Here is a 21,654-nt window from a genome sequence, read left to right as displayed (position 1 = left end):
TAATGTTTGGTAAGCTACAATTCTGACATTTTTATTGCAATACCAAAGATTCCTCCTCAAAAATCCAAGAATCCTGTTTACTTTGGATGCTATCTGCTAAATGTGGAATCCCCAGTGAAAATCATTTTTCAGATAAACCTGTATGATTGTGCTTAGTGGAGAATTTGATTACCAAAATTAAAGCTGTTAGTGGATCCTTTTTGTTGGCAATACACATGACATAGCATTTTTTAAATCACTGAATGTCAAATTCCCACTGGTCCTGCAAATTTTGTAGTCTCAGAAAATTATCTTTAGTGATCTAAAATGATCTTGAGCTTTTCCTGATGCATAAACCACACCAATATCTGCAAATAAGTCACTCCTTGTGAGGCAGATTTTTGTCTACATCAAGACGAGTAAAAGTCTCATCACAATTCCTTGAGGCACCCAGGAAAGGACATCACTAGGACAGGGTGATTCCCCATCACACGCCACTTCCTGTCTTCAGTGGGTGAGGAAGTGTTGGATCTAATTTAATAATGTCTCTCGACACAGTACTAACGAAGCTTGAACAAGAGTTTTACAGAGGAATGTTTTAAAGGCTTTTGAAATATCTGGTAGTGCCATGTGAGTAGCTTGATCTCTTTTCAGCCTTGCAGTTAGGTCACTGACAGTCTGTAAAACTGCATTTTAATAGATCTTGTTGACTGAAAACCATGCTATCTATTAGGCTTTGGTGAGCTTCAAAGGGCTTCATGATATGCCAAGGAATAATACGCTCAAGCAATCTGCACATTACACTGATGAGCAATCCTGATCTATATTTTTCTGGCTGACTTATCCTGTTTTGAGTATACCACAGATGTTAGCTTGTCTCCATTAGTTTGCCTGAAGAAGCAGCGCTCCGAAAACTCGTGATACCAAATAAACTTGTTGGACTTTAACATGGTGTTGTGCGTCTTCTTACTGTGTCCACTGGTTTGGCAAGTCTGCCACATTGTATGCATTTTCACAACAAGACAAAGTTGTTGGGGAATGAGGAAGGCTGGAAGGAATTTGAAATACATCAGAGGAAAGCTCTTTGGACCAAAGAGCTGAGCTTCAGAGATGGGGTGAGTCCTTGATATAAAGACCATATCTGACAGGGTGTGTTGATTTGACTCTAGAGAGAAATTGATCAATACTGGAACCATATCTTCCACTGCTAACTTGAAGATCAATTTATCTGAACCTGCAGGCTGATATGGATTTATCTCTTGCAATAATTACAAAGCTCCTTCTTTATTTATGACGAGTTTTAATATGTCTGGGTTGTGGTCACAGTCTGAGCTGGATATGTGTGTACAATCTTCTCTGGTAAATACACTAGAAAATTGATCACTTAGTATTTCTGCTTTACCTTTAGGGTGAAGTATAAATCTTTCGTCTCTTTTGAAATCTGAAATGCCCACTGCTTCCTTTTTGATTTCTTTAATAAAATGACCAAAAGTTCTTAGTATTGTCTACAATAGAGGCCCTATGGTGACTGAAACATAATCACCCCTTGTGTTGTTGAGCAATTTGTAATCATCAGCAAACATTCCCACTTCTGATCTTTCAGTGGAGGGAAAGTCATTGATGAAGCAGCTGAAGATGATTGGACCTGGAACAGTATCCCAAGGAAGTCCTGCAGTGATGTCCTGGAACTGAGATGATTGATCTTCAATAAATCTTCCTTTGTGCCAGGTATGACTCCAACCGGCAGAGTTTTCCTCCTGATTCCCTTTGACTCCAGTTTTACTGGGCTATCTTGCTACCACACTCAGTCAGATACGGCCTTTAATCAAGGACTCACCCCATCTCTGAAGCTCAGCTCTTCGGTCCAAAGAGCTTTCCTCTGATGTATTTCGAATTCCTTCCAGCCTTCCTCATTCCCCAACAACTTTGTCTTGTTGTGAAAATGCATACAATGTGGCAGACAATGTTCTCTAGAGAAACACGGGCAGTTTCTTCTGTTGGATGGTGGTTTTCGATGGCTTCAGGCAATGCAGTTTGCCATTGAATTCAAGGGTTCATGGTCAGATACACTCATGTAAAGCCAGTGCTATGGTTTGGGAAACATTGACCACCACTTCCTGTTTACAAAGCATTTTGGTTGCTGCAGTGCAAGACTGTTGTAGTTGGTCTTCGAGCAAGGTGTAGCCACAGCAGTTGGCCTTGCAAGAATTAAAAAGGTTTGCAAGCCCCAGTTTAATGTCATTTTATGTCTAATGATTGTAGTCCCTGTTATAGAAAAATGGATTCAATTCCAGTGCTAGTTTTTAGACAGCAATAACTTGAAGCTCAACCTAGGTTTTGCCAGGGTCACTCAGCTCCTGACCTCATTACAGCCTTAGTTCAAACCTGGACCAAAGAGCTGAGCTTCAGAGATGGGGGGAGCCCTTGATATAAAGGCCGTATCTGACAGAGTGTGGTAGCAAGATAGCCCAGCACAACTGGAGTCAAAGGGAATCAGGAGGAAAACTCTGCCGGTTGGAGTCATTTCTGGCACAAAAGAAGATGGTTGCTGTTGTTGGAGATCAATCATCTCAGTTCCAGGACATCACTGCAGGACTTCCTCGGAATACTGTTCCAGGTCCAATCATCTTCAGCTGCTTCATCAATGACTGTCCTTCCATCAAAAGATCAGAAGTGGGGATGTTTGCTAGTGATTACAAAATGCTTAACACCATTTGCGACTCCTCAAAAATTGAAGCAATCAGTCCCCTTTTGCCTCAAGATCTGGACAACATTCAAGTTTGTTTTCTATGTTTTCCATGTTTCTTTAGTTGGGCTGGTAAGTGCCAGGCAATGGCCATCCCAACAAGACAGAATCTAACCATCTCCCTTTGACATGCAATAGCATTATCATCGCTGAATCTGAGTCTGCCATTGGATCAAACTGTTCTACACAAACAACAGTGGCACAGTTTCAATCAGTGAATGGAAATCAGAAAGCTTTCCGATCAAATCTGGAGTCAGTTGGGTTGTCCTCACTCCCCTGTCCTGGTCATGTGCTGTGTCAAATCTTTTGCCAAGTCCATCAGGTAGGAGATATGACTAACTCAGGCAGCGGAAACGTGGATGATGTCACCATTTTCTGCTCGGATCTGTCATCCAGGCTCATTAACATCTGCAACCAACTCAAACTGGCCTTGGGAGCACAAATAAATCATGGTAAGAGTGAGGTCACGCTCTTTGGGAAGTGGGCCGGCAGATTCTTGGTCAGCATTAGGTCATACTATCTGAGGATGCTTGGGATATGGTTTCGGGGTGGGTGATAAGGACAAAAAACTGGAAAGTGTGTAGCACCATGGAAAACAAAATTGGGCACCTGGGAGCAATGCTCCCTCTCCACTGCAGGCAAGTTTGGACATGAGGTACAAGGTATTTACAGTGTTGCTCTATGTGGCACTGTGTGGTCTGACCCATACTCTACTCCTGCACTGTGGTAATTACCTAAACTATCTTCTGTTTTGTCTGAAGATCAAAAATTGACTGTGTCCAGAGGGTCATGATAAACAGTAAAAACATCCAGATAAAGGGAGAAAAATATTTCTATCGTCACTCTCATTCTCATTCTGATGATCACCTTTAGGTATGGCTGCATCAATCTATGCGTAGACCCTCAGTCTGCAAACACCAAGTGAACGAGCTCTGATTCTATCTTCTCCAAGTGTTACAAAAAGATAGGTCTGGCCACATTGCCAGAATGTTCCATTCAGTTGGATCATGCCGCACCATCTAACCCTCGTGGAGAAGTTTAAGCAGAAAAATATCTTTGACCACAAGTCCATCAGGCAGTGGTCTGCACGCAACATCCTCGAGGCCCTGGAGGAAATGGAGATGACGGATTCTGCCACACAGTCTGTTCAGAGAACTACTGAAGTCATTTGGCAGAATGCTTCTTCATCAAAAGCACCGAGATGTTGTTTGGCTGGTGGTTAAAGGGCCCTTCCCATCAGATCCTTCCTGTACCTCCAGGTCTCATCCATTCCAGGCACAAAGTGTTGTTGACCTCCTACAGGAATGTACCTTTGCACATTCTGGAAATCAATGCAGTGATTTTCGTCTCCATGTATCTCCATAACGCAGTGTTCTGTGCTCAATGGGCTGTTACCAGAGGTGCACATCAAAATAAACATCAACTGTGATTGGAGGACCATCAATTATTGGAAGATAATCTGTCTAAGGTTCCAGCTGTCGATGACCAAGTGTAGCAGATTGGAAAATTCCAAGGTCCAGGACCATGTGCTGAGGGATGCAGTAAAACTTTAGGCAAACACCACAATGATGCAATGGGAAAGGTGATCATCTTAAGCTTTTCAGCAACAATACACCAAGGCACCAGAAACTGTGAAAAAATCCTTGGGCCATGTTGACTGGAATCATAAATGTAATAAGTAGAATCAGTACAGTACAGAAGGAGGCCTTTCGGCCCATCGAGCATGCACTGACAACAACTCCACCCAAGCCCTATCCCTGTAACTCCACATGTTTACCTTGTTAACTCTCCTGACATTAAGAGGCAATTTAGCATGGCCAATCAACCTAACTTGAACATCTTTGGAGCGTGGGAGGAAGCCAGAGCACCTGGGAGCATACAATTCTAGAAGAATGTGAATTGTTTTGAAATTTGTGTATGGCAATCATACAATATACTTCTGCATAGTTTATGAATAAAGTATATGTTGGAAAAAATAATTTGTGTTAAAATCCAACATTAAATGAAAAACTAAAGGCATTTTCATATTTTGATGAATTAACCAGCATATTGCGCAATTTATGTGAACAGATGCTGGGTAGCTGAATGAATCATATTTTGGCATAGTACAGATTTAACCTTGTATATTAAGGACAGCCTGTTTGCAAAGGAATGGTTGGATTAGCTCATGTTCCAGCAATAAGCAATGGCATATTAACAGTTTGCCATGTTGAACTGCTGATTTTAACAACCACAATTTACTGCTCAATATCCATTATTGTGAAGAACTCTGGAAGTATGTGCACAAATCTATAACTTACACAACTGAACAACTTTCAATTTCCATTTGAAAAAAGCGCTGCATTTGTTACAGAACTGAAAATTATTAAGTGGACACTTCAGTAACAAGTACTTGCATATAATTAGCAAAGCTGCAAGTTCGTAAGCAATCACTTCATTGGGGAAAGATGCATGGGTCTTATAGCAGACTAAATCACCGATTTAATGTAAATTTCCTTTGTCCTTGTATCTAATTCCTTTAGCTTGTCCCTTATTTATCAGTTTTAACAACCCTGTATTCATTTATTTATCTTCATTTCCTCCACGATTATTTCTTCTTTAAAATCCCATTTTTTGTTTCACTACGCTGTTGTGCCATCCATTGGAAAACTAATGGAATTCTAGAAACTTCTGCTCTTTCAAGCAGTGCTCTGCCTTAAGAGTGCCCAGGATACTAAACGCTTCTTCAAAGTGATCCTCCTGAGGGTCACAAACTTCAATTCCACAACAAACAAAGGGGTATCATTCACTATTGACATTGTTCTTTATTTCAGACACTGCCATTCAGTAGTACTAATTAAGTGTCGCAATACTAGATGCCGTGGCCAAAAATTGTGGATCAGCACCTTGTGATTTCAGTGCTGTTGTCTCCTTCTTTTGCATATTGCCTAGAATCGTGCTTCATATAAAACTGAGAAAGCTTCACAAAATGGACTTATAATTCAGAAAAGTAAAACGTAAGTATATGTTGGTTGATTGACTATGACCACTTTCAACCATCGTATAAAAACTCATATGGTGAATATCTCATCAGTCCATGAACCAACCATGAGCTAGTGTAATCTTTTTCCTTCCTAAAAGTTGTCAGAAGATGAAAATACACAAAGTACCAAGAGAGTTAAAAATTGGCAGATGTTTAAACCAAGAAACTGCCTGTGTGAGAGGTAAACAAAAGATTAACTAGTCATAAGGGACTAAAGAATTGACATTTCCAGGTTGGTGCTACATGCTTTTCCTTGCACAATTTCATTCTAAGCCAACTTGAGCAGTGGGTAGTGTCCTTTCCTCTGGGCCAGAAACTACAGGTTCAAGTCCCCCCCAGGACTTGATGGTTAAAGGGGCATTCATAACAAGACCAAACAGGTTACATGTCAACTTGTAAATCCTTCCAAACTCACCAGTGGTGGGCAGTAAGAGCAGCAGAAATTCCTGGTCAGCTATGCTTGACGGGGAGTGATGTCCTTCAAGCTACAAGCCCCATTAATGACTTGTTCCAGGAATTACTAGCTATGGAAAAAGACAAAAGTCTGCCTTTGTGCATCACTAGGTGCGGGAAGAGAATTGGATTTGAATCACCGGACTCTAGGTTCAAGGTTGAAAAGTCCTTATGTATGTCCCTCTGCATTTTTACCCAAGAGGAAACAGAATTAGCCAATTTACTCTTTTGTGCTCTAGTGCAATGAAAGTATTTATTAAAGGGAGCATCTTGAATAGAAACTCAAGATCTTTTGAGAATACAACATCTTCCGAGTGTACAGCGGCTTCTGCAGCGAGTATCTATTCAGCACTACCAGATGTCACTAGAGTGCTTTACAAATGAATATGCTGGTCATAAGTGGCAGCACGTCCTTGCTGAATGACCATCCATTTTGCAAGCATCCAACCTACAAACACTTCACAAGTCTGATGAATGCAGATAGATTGTACCACCTTCTTCTTCACTGAAGAGCTGGCTTTCTTGGAGTAGCTGTGTCAATTTTATTTTAATTGCCATTTCTCACTAGAATACTTTACCTGGAAATCTGTTCTATTTCAGAACCTATTTATTTTCTAGAACAACAGTATCAGTTTATAATTATATAACTAACATCTTTAACCTAAAGTAAATTTCATGCCACTTCCTAGGAATGCTAAGGCAAAATGAGACACTGAGCTAAATTAGGAGAAATTCGGGCCACTGACCAAAAGCTTGGTCAAAAAGACAGGTTTTAAGGAATGTTTTATTGGAAGAAGGAGAAGTAACAATTTGAACAGGTTTAAGGTGGGGATTACAGAACTTAGGACCTAGATATCTGAAGACACAGCCAGCATTGATGGAGAGGCTAAAATAGGGGATCCTCAAGATGCCAGAGTTAGATGAATGCAGGTATCTTGAAAGGTTGCAGAGCTGGAAGAGATCACGGAGATAGGGAGGAGCCAGGCCTTGGCAGAGATTTGAAAACAAGGATCAGAATTTTAAAATCAATGTCACTAGAATGCTTTATAGGGTGCTAAAATAGATCAATGAGCATAGAAATGAGAGGCAAATGGGTCATGGTGAGAATAAGGACATGGATGAGTTCCAGTTTATGGGTGATAGAATGTGGGAGGACAGTATGGTATACATTGGAATAGTCAAGTGTAACGTTAACAAAAGCATGAATAAGGGCTTCAGCAGCAAATGAGGCTGAGGTGGGAGCAAAATTGGGTGAGTGTTACAAAAAGTGAAGAAAGGTACTTTTAGTGATGGCAAATATTAGTTCATAAGTTCACAAGATATAGAAGCAGAATTAGGCCATTCGGCCCATTGAGTCTGCTCCGTCATTCGATCATGGTTGATACATGGTCAGAAGCTCATCTTGGGGTGAACTAATTCTTACTTTTCTAATAAACTGGTAAATATTTAAATAATGTAGGTGCGACAGTTATACTTCAAACACGCTTTGCTATCTGAGAAGTGACAGGAAAAAAATCCCACAGTGTAAAGAGGGATGAATCTTGTCAAAAACTTAAATCAGGAGGAAAGGCACCTTACCTCTTTGAAATTATCAAATGCTAATAAGATTATTTCATGTCCTCCCCTGACAAGACAAACAGCTGCCAACAGTTCCAAGACGAGCGCCTTTGTCCTACAACAACAACAAACACAATCAAGAACAGGACTTGGATAAATAAGACCCTGGTTACACCAGTTCTTTTGTACTGGACATACACAACACAGGAAACATTCATCTGTCAATGACAATGATGCTTCTCTTTGGAATTGTTAAATTGATTAATGTAAACCAAAGACTCAGTCCCTTTTATTCAGAAAGGACAACTGTAAGTTAACATTCAATACATCTCATAAAAACAGATAATTATAAAGATGTGGCGATTTCTCTAGCAACAAGATGCAATGGCAGCAATTTCTGACAGTTCCTTCAGGCACTTCAAAGAACCTTCAAAGGGGAACCATGCTGGGATCTTCAGCTGAAATGTTCATTTATCTTGGTAAAGTCTCAATAAAGGAGAACCATTGAGGGGCTGATTGCTACTTAAATTGCCTGTTAATATTCAATAATGAAGCTACACGACTTCTTAGTCGATGGCATTTGGTCAACTAACTAGCTCATTGAGAGGAAGGAGTCCTTTGCTGAAGATTTTGAGCGTTATTTAAAGATACTCCATCTTTCGATGTTCACTGTCTGCCCAAAGCTAGAATGGAGTATCTGAAACGTTTTGGAACATTAGGCATTCTGGCACATTTTCTCAAACCTTCATCAACACTCTTGTCAATGTTAATTCTGGAATTCTGAGAGTGCTATGCTACTCTCCCTTCCTGGGCAGCTTACAGAAGACACTAACGGAAAAGAGGTTCTTGGTTAAGAGCAGATAGCTAGGAGTCACCATTGAGCTGCAGGGGAAATGGGAGACGGGCAGAAAAGAGCAAGGAGGAGTGAAAACAGGGCCTCCTCCGCCTGGATCTCTAGTGTTACACGGGAACCTGTGCATCCTCTCATCTGGTTTCTGAGCCATCTTGAAAGGTCCCACTGTGCACGAAGCAGCCCATCCCACACCTGCAGTGATAGTGGATGCATGGAGCCTACATACACACTACACATAATGAACATTGCATTAATCCGTGTTTAAATACTAAGCCTGCAGGGACCCATTTTAGCAGGTCCAAGAATGCTAAAATTATGGTAAGCAACAATTAGGATGAAAATTGGACTTTCAAACAAGTCTGTACTATTAGCACCTATCTTCATCTATGCACCAAAATAACCCAAATGTGTATGTAGTTCTATTCTATTATTTACAAAATTGTAAGAATAACCAGTGTACCTTTACAATACCTTTGCATTTTTCTAAAGCAATACTAAGTCAAGTGGGAAAGATGTCTTACCTTGGATTCTTATTGTTCAGACTCAGTGCAATTTCATTAACAGCATGTGGGTGTGACATGACCATGTTAAAGCCATACTGCAAACAGAGAAAACAGATGGCCCTTCATGAATAACAGGCCATTGTTATAAAACTCTGATCTAATAATAAATATGATTTGCAACTCCTAAAGCTGTTGTCCAGGAATATCTTAAATGCAACGAAAGTATAGAGAAATACTCCCAAATCCGATGCCATTATCCAATGTCTAAGTAGCGATTATTACAGGAAGGTTATAGATTCCATCTCACTAAAAACTGGTGTAAATTTGTAGCATTTTGCTACCAGATTCACTAGATATGCTCAAGAAAGAGCTGGAATTGGCCCTTGTGGCTAAAGGAATTAAGGGATATGGCAAGAAAGCAGGAACGGGATACTGAAAGTGCATGATCAGCCATGACCATATTGAATGGTGGTGCAGGCTTAAAGGGCCGAATGGCCTCCTCCTGCACCTGGGTTTCTATGAGTCTGATTCTCACAAGCTATGTTGGTTTTTGCTGTAAACCTCCAGATTGGGTCATAATACAATAGTCATTGGAAATTATGACTAACAAATTGAGGCACAATTTGTACAATCTTTGTCAGAAGTGTGGGGTTTGATTGCAGGGAAAAATGCCTTGCTGTCCAAGATTGATAGTGGATACAGTCTCCGATAACAAATCGCAACTGATCACAATTCCTGGCCTTTGAATTATTGAACAAATATGTAGGTCTTTCTGCCAAACGTAACGATGGAAAGATTATACTAATCTCCACAAAGGACATTCTTTCATCTAAAATCACAAGTAATTCAAAATATTTCCTTCGAAAAGGTTATTACACACTGTTCTTGATTTTCTGGCATTTTGGACATGTTTGGAAAGATGGAAAATTTCCAGTATTACGGTGGCCAACCTCAACCCAAAACCAACAAACATCATTCTCAGGATTCTTTAGATTGGCCTAGATGGTCGCTCCACCCTATACTTTTGATATCTAATTTCAGACTTTCACCACTCTTTGGTGAAATTGGTCGGCAGATGTTACTGAGCTGTGGAAAATCAACCAGCACATGCCCAAATATAAGAAGATGATCCATGGGAAGATTGAATAACCAAGGGCACCGAATGAGAGCTTACAACCTGCAAGGAAGGTGGCAAGGTCTGAAAAATAATCATCAGAAATCATTTCCTACATCTGTCATTCTGTCCTTATACCGGCAGGTTTACGGCAAAGAAACTAACATGATTTACAGCGGAATGAATTTTTTAAGAAAATTAAAAACATTATGGAAGAAACCATAGATCCTAACTTGACTTTACATCCAAAATTTAGTTAGTGCCTTGTTTCACACGCTTTTATACATATTCCTAAAGGCAATTATGTTGGACTTTATGAGGATGCAGAACGACAAGATTGATGGAGCTAGCCCTCTATTTTAATTATTTTAAGTAGGAACTTTACAGCTAATTGGCACAATAGTTACATTTAATGGTCTGACTTTCTCATGAAGGAAAGAGGAAAGTAGTATTTTTTATAGGAATCGACAGGAGTATTGGAACAAGATAAAACGTGTACTGTGTACCTGATAGTTCATGATTGCGCGCAAGCACATGATGCAGACATGAACATCATCCTTTTTGCTCACTAATCTAGAATTCTTCAGCGTCCTTCTGCTTGGTAAAGTATTAAACCTAAAGATGGATAATGGAAAGGTACTTAAAACAGGTTTTTGAAATAGTGAATATCATTGAAACCAATATAGACAAAGAATCTACATACAAGCACTAAACTCAAATCAGTAAGGGTTGAATACTCTCTTCTGTAACAGTGAGCCTTTTCAGTAAATTGATTACTTTTTGAAATGCAGGGATGCATTTTATGCGGAGAGAGGGATCCCCGAAACAGCCCCGCGTAAAAGTTAGATGGTCAGCTCGCCTCGGAGTCACATAATGGCTGTCGGTCATTAATTGGCTTGAGGCAGGCCTTTGACCCCCATCTAGAAAGACGTCCCATCCCCAAGTGCTGCAAACCAATCAAATGGCCGGTAGCACCCTGGTCCCAGCAATGCTATAAGTGGTGGACACTGCTGAAACTGCAATGAATCCCACAGGGACATAAGTTGCGATGGAACCCAGGCTATGAGGTAAGCCCAGGCTGGCAGGCCCCAGGGTGGGAATGGAAGGAAGTGGCCCCCTATAGGAACAGGAGATCTGAAAAGAAAATTGCTGCCCTGCTTACTTGACCATCTCTGCCACACACTGGGCACTTAGTGCCAACCTCCTTCACTACAATTATAACCCAGCAGCAGCAGGAAGAAGGATTTAAGTGGTCATTAATTGGGCAAGTGGGTCTCCCAATACCTCCCTGCTGCTGATAAAATTGCAGACGGCAGGTTGATGAGTATGGCACCAGTGACACGAAGCCTACCCCCTACTCTCCATTCAGTCCCCGGGGGTTGTAAAATCCCAGCCTTGATCACTGTTGTAAGGTTGAACAATGTGGCAACCAATTCAGTCACAGTAATATGCCACAAATGCCATAGGAATGACCTGATAATCTGTATTTTTAATGTCGGTTGAAGAATAAATATTGGCTGCTCCCCATCCTATCTTCAAATAGTGCTAGGGGATGTTTTACATGTGGGAAACACATGGGGCCTTGGTTTAATATTACACTTGATAGATGAAACTGAGGGACTACAGCACTGCAGGGTCAACCTGGAATTAAGCACATGTCTCTGAGGGGGACTTGAATCCAGGATCTTCCAACTCAAGGGTGAGAGCTCTACCAACTGATTAGCTTGGTTTCAAAAGAATTTCTTTTTGAGGCATCAATTAAGATGCTAAAAGCAGAGTTAAATATGATCTGTGAGGGAAGAAACTAACCTCATTCTTTAATTATGGGAGGCATAGACAGGGTGGATAATCAGAGGCTTTTTCCCAGGACGGAAGTTGCAATTACAAGGGGGCACAGGTTCCAGGTGAGAAGGGGAAAGTTTAAAGGAGATGTGCAGAGATATGCTGTGTTTTTCACACAGAGAGTAGTGAGTGCCTGAAACATACCAGCAGAGGAGGTGGTGGAAGCAGGCACATTAGCAACATTTAAGAGGCATGTGGATGGATACGGCCCTTCCTCAGACCATATCCTTCTATTCCCTCCCTATTCATGTTTAAAAACTTTAAACCTTTAAAACACAATTAGGGAGGGAACAGAGGGATATGGTCCAAGAAAGGCTGATTCTTTTTTCTTCGTTTAGTTAGGGCAACACGACAAGCACAGGCTTGGAGGGCCGAAGGGCCTGTCCCTGTGCTGTACATTTCTTTGTTATTTATTCCCTTAGCTTGTTGTGCAATGTGACAAATCTTATATCTTGGCTGTGAATTGTTCCAACTTCATTTTTAAAACTTTAGAATGTACTTTTGGAGAAGTTCAAATTTTCTAAATAGTTCAAAGAAGATTTGTGAAACTTTATAGACAAATGCTTAGATAGTGAAAATTAAACAAAAACTTAATTTCACTCAGGATTTTCTCAGCTCAATTTCCTCTGACAGATTACAAACTTAAAAACTTGATTTTATGGCAATTATTAATACAGTTTGAAAAAAAATGTTTACGTTTTTCAAATATGTTGCACACCGCTGTACAGAACATTCACTGTGTGTGTCAAACATATTGGCTACTCATACCATTATATTTGGTGCCCCACCAAGGACTGTTGTATTTTCTTAGAAGACTGGAGCAGACAAGTCTTATACTGCTGCGCCTGTGTATTTTAGGTGGGCATGTTTTAAGTAAGTCATTTAATACAGGAAACAGAAGTGCAATGACTTAACTATGAAGCAAACCGAAGCAGACTGGAGGAACGCTCCTGTGGTTTAACTGGCACAATCGGAGAATGAGTCAGTGCAGTTTGGCTCATTGTGGTTCTGAAGTCTGACAATATCACCAATATGCTTCAAATCACTGCTGCAGCTTACATCATCATCTGACCTCTTTGAGGGTTTTGCAGTATGGCCACACGCTCTCCAAGAGCCACTGCTTTCACAATTTCACTTTGTAAGAGTGGTAGTTGAGATTTCATATTGCAATTTGCTACCTGCTGTTTCACACATTTGACTAGTTTACAGTGTTGGGCAGTTTCATGAATTAGGAGGAAAGTTGTGAATGGGCTACTCCCAAAATGCCAAAGACTTAATCGCTCTTTTACGCAAGAGGGTTCACACCAAGCCGATTTAGGATTGGTCCTTGACTACCACCACAAATGGCGAAGTTAACGTGTTAAAAGGTGAAGAGGTGAGATATTTTAATACATTCTATAATAATTAATGCTTCTCACTGAATTCATAGAATTAACAGTGCAGGAGGTCATTTGGTCTATTGAGCCTGCGCCAACAATGATCCCACTCAGGTCCCATCCCCATAACCCCATATATTTAGAACATAGAACACTACAGCACAAACAGACCCTTCGGCCCACAAGTTGCGCTGATCATATCCCTTTGTACCAGGCCTATCTATAACTCTCAATCCCATTAAATCCTATGTACTCATCCAGAAGTCTCTTAAAAGACCCCAACAAGTCCGCCTCCACCACCACCACCAACAGCAACGGATTCCACTTACCCACCACCCTCTGAGTGAAAAACTTACCCCTGACATCTCCTCTGTACCTTAAACCTGTGTTCTCTCATAGCGACCATTTCAGCCCTGGGAAATAGCCTCTGAGAATCCACCCGATCTATACCTCTCAACATCTTATAAATCTCTATCAGGTCACCTCTCATCCATTGTCTCTCCAGGGAGAAAAGACCGAGCTCCCTCAACCTATCTTCATAAGGCACGCCACCCAATCCAGGCAACATCCTTGTAAATCTCTTCTGCACCCTTTCAATAGCTTCCACATCCTTCTTATAATGAGGCGACCAGAATTGAGCACAGTACTCCGAGTGGGGTCTGACAAGGGTCTTATAGAGCTGCAGCATTATCTCCCAACTCCTAAACTCAATCCCTCTATTAATGAAGGCTAGTACGCCATACGCCTTCTTGACCACATCCTCCACCTGTGAGGCCGATTTAAGAGTCCTATAGACCCGGACCCCAAGGTCCTTCTGATCCTTTACACTGCTAAGACTCCTACCCTTGATATTATACTCCTTCATCCCATTGGATCTGCCAAAATGGACTACTACACAATTATCCGTGTTGAAGTCCATCTGCCACTTCTCCACCCACTCTTGCCACCCGATCTATGTCTCGCTGCAACTTCTGACATCCCTCCAGACTATCCACAACACCACTAACCTTCGTGTCGTTGGCAAACTTACTAACCCATCCCTCCACTTCCTCGCCCAGGTCATTTATGAAAATTACAAACATTTACTCTCCTAACCCCCCTGACACTAAGGGGCAATTAGCATGGCCAATCAACCTAATCTGCACATCTTTGGACAGTGGAAGGAAACTGTAGCACCCGCAGGAAACCCATGCAGACACAGGGAGAATGTGCAAATCCAAACAGGCAGTCATTTGAGGCCGAAATTGAACATGGGTTCCTGGCGTTGAGGCAGCAGTGCTTACAACTGTGCCACCACAATTCACAAGCCGTCGCTCTTTAATTGTGGGTTTTAAAACAGTACAGAAACAGGTCATTTGTCCGTGCTAACGTTCATGCTCCACTTAAGCCTCTTCTAATCCTTCCTCATCTAATTCTATCAGCATAATCCTCTATTCTCTTCTCCGTTATATGTTTGCCAAACTTCCCCTTAAACACATTTATTCGGCTCAACCACTCTCTGTGTCAATGAGCTCCACATTCTCACCAGTCTATCTTACAGAAAGAAATTTCTTCCGAATTCCTGTTTGATTCCTTGAGGACTATTTTATATTGATGGCCTTTCTTTTGCTCTATCCCATTTTTTCTGTGTCTACTGTATCAAAGCCTTTCCTCATTTTAAAGTTGGCCATCTTTCAGCCTTCTCTTTTCAAATTGAAGTTTAGATTGGATGTTAGAAGGAGACAGCAGCTATGAGCTGGCTCCAAGTGTTCGTTCTGCTAAACTCCACACGTTATGCTTGCAATAAGTTGATAAGACTTTGAAGAACTGGTTGCTTGTGGATAGTCACAGGGGCAAGATATTCTGCCCATGGAATCAGATCACAGCACAAGTCAGAGTTTTTCAGGGAAAAGAGGAGAAAATTAGTACAGAGAATAAAGGTGCAGGGTAAACGTTTTCTTAAAAAAAGTTAAAGCAAGGGAAGAAAACTTCTTATTTAACATTAATGTAAACATTAAAACACTTCTAATTTACATACTTTGGTTGGCAAGATGAAAGGGGACAAAAAGCAATTTAAATTGTAAAACCAGCATGTGTTTTTTGGACTGTCATCTTAACAATTGAGATCACAATTGCTCATCTGTTAGTGATGTCTGTGCTAGATAGAATTCTGGGATGAAATTTTCTATTCGTTTGAGAACAATGGCCCCATTTAGAATACATTTTCAGAATCGTACTGCAGATTTTAACTGCAACTTACAAACAAACTAATCCAGTGACTGGTGGATGAACACAAACTGGTTCTTAGCTGATGTGATAAGCATGTGTATTTGAGCTGGGAGTTCTTGGCAAGCCTTGTATTGCAGTCACATTTTATGCTAATCCACCACTGATCTGCCCAAAGTCTATCGCAGTTTATGTTTAGCACTGATCTCTGATCCAGTATCGGGATGTTTCTTATTGAACGCAAACAGCAGCGGGCCCAAACTCACGTAAATCTACTTAGCATCATCCCTAGATCTAGCAAGGAGTCTCACAACACCAGGTTAAAGTCCAACAGGTTTATTTGGTATCACAGCTATCGGAGCATTGCTCCTTCAGCAGGTGAGTGGCCTACCTGACTGTGCGCACCCCGGCCCAACACCGGCATCTCCATATCATTCCTAGGCCTAGAATAAGGGTGGCTTTAGGAGAATAGTGTAAGTACGAGAAGACAATGACCAGTGTTTCTAAAATTTATTTGAATTAACAATGGATATCCTCTATGATTTTAAGTGGTTGATGTTGCATTTTTCAATAAGAATACACACAATAAATGATTATCACTTTAACATAAATAGGATCTTTTTCTGCTTTTGTTTCCAGTTTCTCCATTCTATTTTGTTGTTAGAAACCAGCTCTGTTGTATACTCCACAATTAACAAGGTTCAACTCACAAAGGCAGACAGCCTTGAAAACATAAATGTCCATTTTTTTGGTGAAACTTGTGCATATGGGCAGCACGGTGGCAGAGTGTTAGCACTACTGCCTCACAGTGCCAGGGACCAGGATTCAATTCCAGCCTTGGGAGACTGTCTATGTGGAGTCCGCAAAGGCTCCCAGTGTCTGCATGAGTTTCCTTCAGGTGCATCGGTTTCCTCCCACAGCCCAAATCTGTGCAGGTTAGGTTGATCGGTCTTAGCATCAGGGGGATTAGCAGGGTGAATACATGAGGTTACGGGGATCGTTTCTGGGTGGATTTGTTGTCAGTGCAGACTCAATGGGCCAAATGATATGATAGTCAGCTGCAAAGAATACGTATGAACACCAACTCCCCGCTCACCCCTACCAAATTCCCCCTGTAGATGCCCTGCCCTCATCAGTCCCTCTGGCCCCACCTCCTTGGCACTGCCAGTGCCCAGTGCCAGTGTCCCCTGGGCATTGCCACTTTGCCCCTTGGGCAGAGCCAGGGAGCCAGGCTGGCAATGCAAGGAGCATCCCTCCCTCATCCCCAACCTCTTGGAGGGTCACCATGACCTCTCTTCACTCCAGTGGGATTGGGCCACCAGCCCCCATTAGTGGGGAGCTATTGTAAACCCGCTGGAGTGAACCACTCCTGACAGACAGGAAAAGTAGGTCCACTAATAGGATGCAAATCTTCATTTTAATAACTTACACAGTTCCCTGCCAATTTCTGGCATGGAGCTGACAGTGCCAGAAATCCGGCAGCCAGAGACTCACGGAGGCCCAGCGGGAAGTCTGCTAAATGGCCTCCGCTTTAGTCTCCTGGCCTTCTGTGCTGGTAAAGCAGCAGACTGGGAGAATCAGCCCTACTATGATTAATTCCCGATCATAAAGAGTAGAAGATATCTGTCACCAGCCTACCGTAGTGTTGAATGCCTGGAAGTCCGGGCCAGGCTGTTACCAACTGGTGATGGCAGATTACTCCCTCGATGTAAATCCTCAATAGACCGGCTCCAAGGTTTGGACTTATCCATTGCATTCTCCACATTGTTTTCCACACTTTCAAAGTCAAATCTGGAGGCAAGTTACACAAAATCAGGTTGTAAAATTATATTGATTAATCAAAAATAAAGTCAAACATGCTTGTCACTAACAAACCAAGAAATCTTCAAATGGATATATCGCGAGATGCACATGTAGCACAGCTGTTGGGAGTTTTTTGGCTAACTGGATAGAATTAATCTGAGCTTTGCTCCTTAGATTGGCATAATAAATCTCAGTACTACCTAAATAAGCAAAGGGTAACAATAAAAATCAAGATAAAACCAAAAAACCGCAATGCTGGAATCTGAAATTTAAAAAGTGGGACCAGATGGTAGCACAGTGGTTAGCACTGCCACCCTCAATGCCAGGAACCTGCGTTCAATTCCTGGCTCGAGTTACTGTCTGTGCGGAGTTTGCACGTTTTCCCCATGTCTGCCTGGGTTTCGTCCAGGTGCTCTGGTTTCCTCCCACAGTCCAAAATGGGTCTTTGTATTCTAAGTAGTATCTCAGACCTTTTGTGCTAAATTGACCCTCGTGTCAGTGAGATTAGCAGTGTAAATATGTGGGTGGGATTGTGGTTGGTGCAGACTCAATGGAACTTGCAGGGTATGGTCAGGATCAGTGTCATTTGCTGGTCATTTGCATTGCCCAAGTTAAATTCTGCTTTGGTGTACTCAAACAGGTGCCAGAGTGTGGTCACTAGGGGATTTTCACAGTAACTGCACTGCAGTGTTAATGTAAGCCTACTTGTGACTAATAAATAAACTTTTTAAAAAAATGCTGGAAAATCTCAGCAGGTCTGATAGCATCTGTCGAGAGAAAATAGAGCCAACGTTTCAAGTCTGGAAGATCCTTCATCAGAGTCCAGACTCAAAACTTTAGCTCTACTCTCCACAGATGCTGCCAGACCTGCCCAGATTCCCAAGCATTTTGCATTGGAGGGTAACAATGTTACCCTTTATAAGGAGTCAATCTCCAGCATAAACTATGCCAATACATACAAATTATATTCATGTCAAAAAATGGTGAGAAGAGCAAAAATCCATGCACGTCTCAAAGCACATTAACAGAGCACTTTGATGGAGAGTTTTAAGCCAGTACTTCGAAGAACAGTAAAGCCAATTAAGTTGCAAGCTCCCTCTATTCCTGCCGTATGGTGAGACAAGTGTAGCCTTTAACATAAGAACATAAGAAATAGGAGCAGGAGTAGGCCATCTGGCCCTTCGAGCCTGCCCCGCCATTCAATAAGATCATGGCTGATCTGTCGTGTCTCAGTTCCACATTCCCGCCCTCTCCCCATAACCCTTAATCCCCTCGCTTATCAGAAACCCATCAACCCGCGTCTTATAAATATTGAGCGAGGCAGCCTCCACCATCTCAACGGGCAGAGAATTCCAGAGATTCACCACCCTTTGAATGAAGAAGTTCCTCCTCAACTCCGTTCTAAACCGCCCCCCCTTTATCTTGAGGCTGTGCCCCCTAGTCCTACTGTCCTTTCTGAGCGGGAAGAGCCTCTCCACCTCTATCCTATCCATCCCATTCATCATTTTATACGTCTCACTGAGATCTCTCCTCATTTTTCTAAACTCTAACGAGTACAAACCTGCCTCTCCTCATAGCTCAACCCCCTCAACTCCGGTATCAGCCTAGTAAACCTCCTCTGCACTCTCTCCAAGGCCAAAATATCCTTGCGTAAGTACGGCGACCAAAACTGCACACAGTACTCCAGCTGCGGCCTCACCGATGCCCTATACAGCTGCAGCAAGACCTCCCTACTTTTATATTCAATCCCCCTCACTATGAAGGCCAGCATCCCATTCGCCTTCCTGACCACCTGCTGCACCTGCAGGCTGGGTTTTTGCGACTCATGCACAAGGACTCCGAGGTCCCTCTGCACCGTCGCCTGCTGCAGTTTTTCGCCCCGTAAGTAATAGTCCTTCCTACCATTCTTCCTACCAAAGTGGACCACCTCGCACTTGCCAACATTAAATTCCATTTGCCAGTTCCTGGCCCATTCACCCAGCCTATCGAGATCCTTCTGCAGACTCTCCACACCCTCTGCACAATTTGCCGTTCCACCAATCTTGGTGTCATCAGCAAATTTCGACACCATACACTCGGTTCCCTCCTCCAGATCATCTATATAAATGGTAAATAGCTGAGGCCCCAGCACCGACCCCTGGGGCACTCCACTAATCACCAACCGCCAATCGAATAGCACCCATTAACCCCCACTCTCTGCCTCCTATTTGACAACCAATCCTCTATCCACGCTAACACCCTACCCCCAACTCCACGCCCCCTTACCTTCTGCAATAATCTCTTGTGAGGTACCTTGTCAAACGCCTTCTGAAAATCAAGAAAGACCACATCCACCGGCTCTCCTCTATCCACCGCCCTAGACACATCCTCATAGAACTCCAATAAATTCGTCAGACACAACTTCCCTTTAACGAAACCGTGCTGCGTCTGCTCTATCAAGCAATTCCCCTCAAGATGCCTCGCTATTTCCTCCTTGATTACGGATTCTAACATTTTACCTACCACAGACATTAAACTAACCGGCCTATAATTCCCTGCCTTTTGCCTGCCACCCTTCTTAAACAACGGCGTAACATTAGCCGCTTTCCAATCTTCCGGCACTTCCCCGGAATCCAGCGACGTCTGGAAAATAACCACCAAGGCATCCACTATCACCTCCGCCATTTCTTTCGGAACCCTTGGATGCATTCCATCCGGTCCTGGTGACTTGTCCACAATCAGTCCCTCCAGTCTGTCGAGCACCACCTCTCTAGTAACAATAATGTCATTGAGACCCTCCAGTCCTACCACCTTTCCATCGCTAACACCCGGCAAATTATTCACGTCTTCCTCCGTGAAGACCGAAACAAAAAAGTTATTCAAGACCTTAGCCATTTCCCCATCCCCTACCACTAAGTCCCCCCTCTCATCCTCTAAGGGTCCAACGTTCACCCTAGCCAGCCTCTTCCTTTTTATATATTTATAAAAACTCTTGCTATCCTTTTTTATATTAAGCGCTAGCCCAGCTTCATAGTTTCTCCTACCCTTCTTTATCAACTTCTTTGTCAATCTTTGTTGACATTTAAACCTCTCCCAATCCTCTTCTCGCCTACTACTCTTAGCTACTCTAAACGCCTCTGCTTTAAATTTAACACTTTCCTTCACCTCCTTTGTTATCCACGGCTTATTACCTCTCCTCCTACGGTAATAAATTTCTGCTGAGCACCAAGAAAGATCTCCTTAAAGATCTTCCACTGCTCCTCAGCAGACCTACCTTCCAACGTGCTCCCCCAGTCCACATTTGCCAATTCTTCTCTCATCCTACCGTACTCCCCCCTGTTCAAACAAAGGACGCGTGTCTGGGAACCCACTTTCTCCTCCTCCATCTGCACCAGAAACTCCACCATACAATGATCACTCTCCCCAAGAGGATCCTTCACCACAAGTTCCCTAATTCTACCCGCCTCATTACATAACACCAGATCCAAGATAGCTCGCTCCCTCGTCGGCTCCAACACACACTGTTCAAGGAAACTATCCCGGCGGCATTCCAAGAACTCCTCCTCGAGCCCACCGCGTCCAACATGGGTATGAGAAGTTTCTAACTAAGCTGTGATCACTGAACAAAAGGTCTGAGATACTACTTAGAATACAAAGACCCAGATTTTGCAGTCAGTGTTACTGCAATGGTTCCTGCCGCTGACCTCGAAAACAAAAGGCAGCCCACAAAAAGCAGCTAACAAGGATCCAGCAATCCCTATGGCCATGATTTCCCTCTTTCACGGTGGCATTTTAAATCTGGCACCAAGTCAAGGGGATATCCTGGTGTGCAGCAGGATTGATGTCAGCAAGCAGTGAAAAAGCCAGTCACAGCAAACTCAGAAGTTAAAACCACTTAAGGGGAAACATTTTTCCTAGTGAAGTGGATAATTACATTTCTATAAATTACACTGCACCTGCAATATTCTTGCCTACTCACTCAATTTATTGTCTACATCCCTTCACAACCTCGTTGTTCCCTCCTCACCGCTTATTTGCCTAAATAACTGCATTATCAGCAAACTTGGAAATGTACTTGTTAAGAGTGTAGCCAATGATAACATTGGATCTGTTGTAGTGTGCTCAATGGTAACAAGCTGTAAGGATCAGCTGACCCAGTAAACCATGACAAAATGATGTGATGTCCAGCTGACTCAGTATAAATAAGAACCTGTTGGGGAAT

At 42.4% G+C, this 21,654-nt stretch overlaps 1 protein-coding gene across 10 annotated transcripts in view; it reads right to left on the bottom strand.

Annotated features, from left to right (window-relative positions):
• LOC145350128 (formin-like protein 2) overlaps positions 1 to 21,654 on the bottom strand; it is a 231,968-nt gene that overhangs the window by 44,765 nt on the left and 165,549 nt on the right. For all 10 annotated transcript variants that reach the window (XR_013888162.1, XR_013888163.1, XM_080199075.1 and 7 more), the window contains exons 6-9: positions 17,289 to 17,441; positions 10,734 to 10,842; positions 9,132 to 9,208; positions 7,779 to 7,872 (exon numbers count right to left, since the gene is read on the bottom strand). Coding sequence is in view for 8 of the 10 variants with exons in the window: in XM_080199075.1 (XP_080055201.1) it covers positions 7,779 to 7,872; positions 9,132 to 9,208; positions 10,734 to 10,842; positions 17,289 to 17,441 (433 nt within the window). In the remaining 2 variants the exon portion in view is untranslated. The remainder of the gene's footprint in view (positions 1 to 7,778; positions 7,873 to 9,131; positions 9,209 to 10,733; positions 10,843 to 17,288; positions 17,442 to 21,654) is intronic.

The sequence above is a fragment of the Carcharhinus amblyrhynchos genome, chromosome 11 (assembly GCF_965287045.1).
Source record: "Carcharhinus amblyrhynchos chromosome 11, sCarAmb.v2.hapA, whole genome shotgun sequence".
Taxonomy (NCBI): Eukaryota; Metazoa; Chordata; class Chondrichthyes; order Carcharhiniformes; family Carcharhinidae; genus Carcharhinus; species Carcharhinus amblyrhynchos.
The sequence above is the reverse complement of the archived record's forward strand: the minus strand, read 5'-3'. Positions and strand labels throughout refer to the sequence as shown.